The 5,066-nt window shown below is 44.1% G+C and overlaps 1 protein-coding gene across 1 annotated transcript; it reads right to left on the bottom strand.

The window, feature by feature from the left end:
* Positions 1-311: 311 nt before the first annotated feature.
* LOC120675068 (transcription factor MYB77-like) lies at positions 312-3,941 on the bottom strand. The gene is made up of 3 exons (XM_039956159.1): positions 3,571-3,941; positions 3,344-3,470; positions 312-1,362 (listed from the first exon to the last, which is right to left on the bottom strand). Exons 1-3 carry the CDS (start codon positions 3,939-3,941, stop codon positions 583-585), a joined length of 1,278 nt encoding a protein of 425 aa, XP_039812093.1. The 3' UTR covers positions 312-582.
* Positions 3,942-5,066: the final 1,125 nt, after the last annotated feature.

Here is a 5,066-nt window from a genome sequence, read left to right as displayed (position 1 = left end):
ACTCAGTTCAGCCCACTGTTCAGGCTCTCCAGAAATGCAGATTTTTTAGATAATGCTCCATAAATACAGGTGGGTGATAATGCTCCAAAATCGCATATGGGTGCAAGAGGATTTGATCGGTTGCATATACACTATACATGGTATGAAAATTTACTGGCCGAGAAGGAAATGGGAAAGCGCTGCAGCCAAAACCTCTATAGATGTACTATCAAGTATCAACGGCACACAGTTGATCGAAGCAACTGTTAAACTACGGCATCTCAGGTGGTTTGACTTGCTACCATACAGGCAAAGAAACAATCAAACACAAGGGACAGAAATAGAAATGATGTCACGAAGGTGTCTGAAAGAGTCCAGTACAACAGAGGTTTTTAAAGTCACATCCATGGTTCATGCAGCAAATTTAAAGTCCAAATTATTCAAGGGAAATTGTATACATTCCTCGCATGGCGAAGATATTCTTACCGGTATGAAAAATAGACAGGCAAATAGGCAGTTGGAGGGTTGGAGCCTCCGTCTGCCTCACTTGAACCTGGTCAGGTTCAGAGCCGCCTCGCCATTGGAGGGCGTCAAGAACTCCCTCTACGGCAGCTCAACGACGCCGCCGGTGTCACCAGCTGGTTCGCCACCATTGCCGCCGGCGTTGCTAGTGCCTGCTTCGCTGTAGTAGTAGCCGGCGCCCGCTCCGCTGTAGTAGCCGTTTGCGACGGCATTGCTGGAGGATCCACCAGCGTAGTACGACGGACCAGCTGCAAGCCCCGTGTTCAGCGCCGTGGGGTATTCAACGAACGGGAACCAGCTGAAGGTGGCTTGCTGAGGGTCTTGAGTAACCAGCTGCAGCTGCGGCGCCGGCGAGGGAGCGTCCATCGCGTAGCTTATGTAGCTCGCCTCCTGCGGATCACAGGTGATGTTCAGGTCCGGCAGCTGCGGCATGCTGTGATTGATTATCCCCGGCAGGTGGATCGATAATGGCGGCCCGGCCAGGTTGGCGGTGTTGAAGTTCATCTCCATCCCGGGCGCTGGCGGGTGGACAGCTTCTGGAACGATGGGCCCGCTGTAGGCAGGGCCTTGGAGCGGCGGGGACGCCGCCGCCGGCGGTGCTGCAGACTCGGAGGCTGGGGGAAGGCTTCGGATGTACTCCTCCAGGATGGTAAGCTGGCTGGGTGGCACCTGCTGCTCGCTCTTCTTCTTCTTCAACCGGCGCTTTGCCTTGAGGCTGCGCTTGGTCGCGTTCCAATGATTCTTGATGGCGTTCTCTGACCGGCCTGGGAGGAACCTTGCTATCGATGACCAGCGGTTGCCGAAGTATTTGTGAGCTCCAATAAGCAACTTGTCGTCCTCCTCCGTCCATATGTCGTTTTGCTGTGAAAAGTTAGTGAACAAGAATCCTTATTAGCATGACCCAAGATCAATCTGTACTTTTTTTTTCTTCAAGAGAGGATCACCTCATTTCCATTACCAATGCACTGGAAATACAGAAGTTCCGCGATACACTAGATCAATCTATACTTGAAGAACATACATGCAAAAAAATTAACCTATATTGCTCGGTCATCTAAAATTGTAGAAGCAGACGATCAAAATTTAAAACAGCCAGAGAGATGGATCATGGATGGGGTTAGCCAGCTAGCATTTTGGGAAATTTTGGAATCCTTTTATGAATTTGCCATTGCAACCGGGCTTCTCGAAGAGATACAAGGGAGTCCAGGTAGTACATTGGTTGGGGTGGCAAGGCGGGGAGTAGGGATGACAATTTTACGCAAGGTGTGGGTATCCAACCCGACGGATGAAGGTATGGGTGGGAAATTTTACTCAATGGGTGAGATAGCCTTTTGGGAAATTTTAGAATCCTGTTATGAATTTGCCATGACAACCGGACTTCGAAGAGATACAAGGGAGTCCAGATAATACAGTTCGTTGGGGATGGCAAGGCGAGGAAGGCGCTGTCAGTGGCAGCCAAGAAGGCAGAGGACCAGCAGTGGATAGGGTGGTAATGGACCATGACCCTAATTCTCTATTCACAATCCTACTTGGTCTTTATTTTTTTAGCTCAAATTATATAAGATTAGAACCCGGCTCTTTTAATACCCAACCCTTAAATTATCTAGACTAAAAATTAAGGTCCTTTACCACCTCAACAGTGGGTGGTGTTTGTACTTTGTACAGAGTTACAAGGTTGGTTAGTGGTAGTTCGGACATATGGGCACGACGGCGTGAGTCGCTCAGGGGAATACGGAAACCGAGTGGACAGGGTAGTGAAAAGCATGCGGAGAAAGAAACAATAAGAGCGTGAGCTGCATGAGGAGTAAAAGGTAGCTAAACGTCAAATGTTGATCTAACGCTCGCTTTAGTAGTCTAGAAATACAAACAAACATACGTGGTACGCATGCCCCCCCCCCCCCCCCCCCCTCTCTCACGTTTTCCTTTCTTTTTCCATGCCAACCAATCATCATCATCAAAACAGTTCTTGCCAGAGTTGATGTGAGAGAACAACAAACGTGGAGGACGACAAAAATAATGCCAAAAAAGCAATTAGATCTGGGAAAGCAATTTATTTGCAGGGTACTGCAAATAACATTGGATTAAGATCTAAGGGTAGCAAGAGGTGAACGAAATTACGGAAGAATGTAGTATAAAAGGAGTGAAATGCATTGGGATCTTAAAACTTCTCTTGAATTCTTACCAAGTCTATAAACTCTTTAAGTGGGCGATATGGGCCCTTCAAAGTTCTTAAGTGATCGACTAAAAGTGAGAATCCAAGTTCACAATCGGATCTATGGATCTATTCAGTGAACCTGGAGTAAACACTTCAAAATTTTAAAGACTCAGGTTCTTATTTTTGGAGTTAATGAACCAAGATAAGAATCTGAAAAGTCCAAAAGTCTAATGCATTTTGCTTGTTTAAAATATGCCCAAACAGAAATGTGCTCATACTAGAAACTAATTTTGCAATATCAGTGCTTTTTAGGGAAATCCCCTTTTCACCTATAAATTAACTACCACCAGAGTGTCACTCATACTGAAGATTTATTTTGACAATCACACTCTTATAGTACTTTCGGTGTAAAATGAACATTTCCATCACAATTCAAAGTTTATTTGCACAAAAGAAGGAAAGCAAAGGCTCATAGTTTGATGAGGAATTGGATGCCCTTAATACTAATCACTGAATACATGCAACATCATAAGTAATATATGCTATCTAATCCTTTCCTTTCAAATGGTGAGGCAAAATGTTTAGTCTTGTTCATGCTTAAAAATTAAATGAAATTCCTTAAAAATCTTATTGATCAAGTAATCTCCCAAAATTTAAAATAACTGCATAAAAGTAAATTAAGCAAACCTTAATGTCGGGACGCAGATGGTTGATCCATCGCTCACGGCACTGCTTGCCAATCCTACCAGGCAAAGACTGTGCTATCACCGACCACTTTCGTTCGCCAAGCTGTGTTACCATAGCCTTCAGGATGCTGTGGATCAAAGAAGAAAGACTTCAAGTTAAACAACCAGAATATGGATCTAGATCTGAAAGGAAAGGGGAAAAATAGAAATCAGATTTGGAATTGTTACCTGTCCTCTTCCTCTGTCCATGATCCCTTGAAGGGCGCTGGCTTATCATTGCTTCCAGTTTGCGGTTGCGGAACTTCTTCAACATCGATGGGAACGCCTCCAAGGGTATTGTAGCTAGATCCCACAATGGCCCCCTCCGGCATTTCAAATCCCGCCGGAGTCATACCTATTCTGGCCACCAGGGAGCTCACATCGAGGGGGGCGTCCATGAATTGAACGCCACCAGCTTGCATAAAAGAAGGCGCCACCAAGTTGTGCTCGAATTGAGGATCACCATAGCTAGAGCTTGCAAGGTAACTTACCGCCACCTCATCCCCTGTTAATGGCGATGCAAGAGCACGGTTGGCGAGGATTGAGTTGTTAAACGCCATGATCGGTACAACCTCCAACGTTGGAGGCAAGAGAATGAACTAAAAAGGATGAAATTTGCAGATGGGTGAGAGCAGAGAAAGCAGAGAGTAATGGGGAAAGGATGAGGATGAAGATCCAGCCCCCTGGTATATAGAGAAGGAGAGCGCAACATCCACGGTTCATCTCCTCGGAGCAGTTTCACATCAAATGGCCACAAACAATGCAAAAGTATGACGTTCCAACTCTTGTTTACTTACTTGGACGGGCCTTGAAAGAGGGTTGTTGTGTTGTGTCTAAATCCAATGTGTTAGGCCCAAGGCCCATTTATACCATTAACTGCTCTTGCCACCTGGGCCAAAATATTAAAACTAGCTTAACGTATGAAGTAAGAAATCATCAGCTTGAGTTTGGTCTTTCATGAATTTGCGACCCTAGAGATATCTTTATAGCACGATCAATGAAAGTATAAATTAAACCAACTTTTAACGGGGATGGATCTGATACACGCTCAATCTCTATGGCATGAGTCAACAATTGTGCATGCCTTGTGGCATTTCCTGACCATTTTTTACTTCCCTACCTGCCATCTCTTTGTAAGCTCATCCTTACTTTCCTATTTCCTGAGGCAAAAGTGTATGTTCTTCTCTCCAATTCCATGATTTTTCTAGTTCATAATGGAGTAGAGTTAGGTAGTGATAGCTTCTTTGTTTGAGGCGGAAAAACTATTGAGTATTAAATCAGTGGAAAATAATCCCTATTCATTTAGAAAATATATCACTCAATGGAGCGAGAACTTTCCATTTTGGGGAAACAATATCATTCGAGGATAAGTTTCGATCCAAGGGTCCAAAACCTTTTTAACCAGACCATCAAACTTTATAGTTAAGGTAAAAACTTTTGATGTACCTTTTAAATATTTTGATAGTGATCAATTGGAATCGGAAACTTTTGAATTAAGAGTGTGAAATGACTTGCTGGCTCCATCCATGTGACCAATGGATTTGTAAGCAACTACACCATGTTTATATATGATATATTATATACGAATAACATAATTTGTGTAGACTAATATGTCATTGTACCATTTACACTACTAATTAAACTTTTCCAAGAACATCTGCATTGCTTACACATGGCTTCCAATG

The sequence above is a fragment of the Panicum virgatum genome, chromosome 5N, assembly GCF_016808335.1.
Source record: "Panicum virgatum strain AP13 chromosome 5N, P.virgatum_v5, whole genome shotgun sequence".
In the NCBI taxonomy this organism is placed as follows: domain Eukaryota; kingdom Viridiplantae; phylum Streptophyta; class Magnoliopsida; order Poales; family Poaceae; genus Panicum; species Panicum virgatum.
Note: the sequence above shows the minus strand (reverse complement) of the source record. Positions and strands in the feature narration are given on the sequence as shown.

What these genes read in the sequence shown, in the direction of transcription:
- LOC120675068 (XM_039956159.1), bottom strand. Translation starts at nt 3,941, where the DNA reads ATGGCGTTTAACAACTCAATCCTCGCCAACCGTGCTCTTGCATCGCCA. An exon ending in TGGACAGAGGAAGAGGACAG is followed by an intron (nt 3,471 to 3,570) that starts GTAACAATTCCA and finishes TTTGATCCACAG; the next exon opens with CATCCTGAAGGCTATGGTAA. An exon ending in ATCTGCGTCCCGACATTAAG is followed by an intron (nt 1,363 to 3,343) that starts GTTTGCTTAATT and finishes AACTTTTCACAG; the next exon opens with CAAAACGACATATGGACGGA.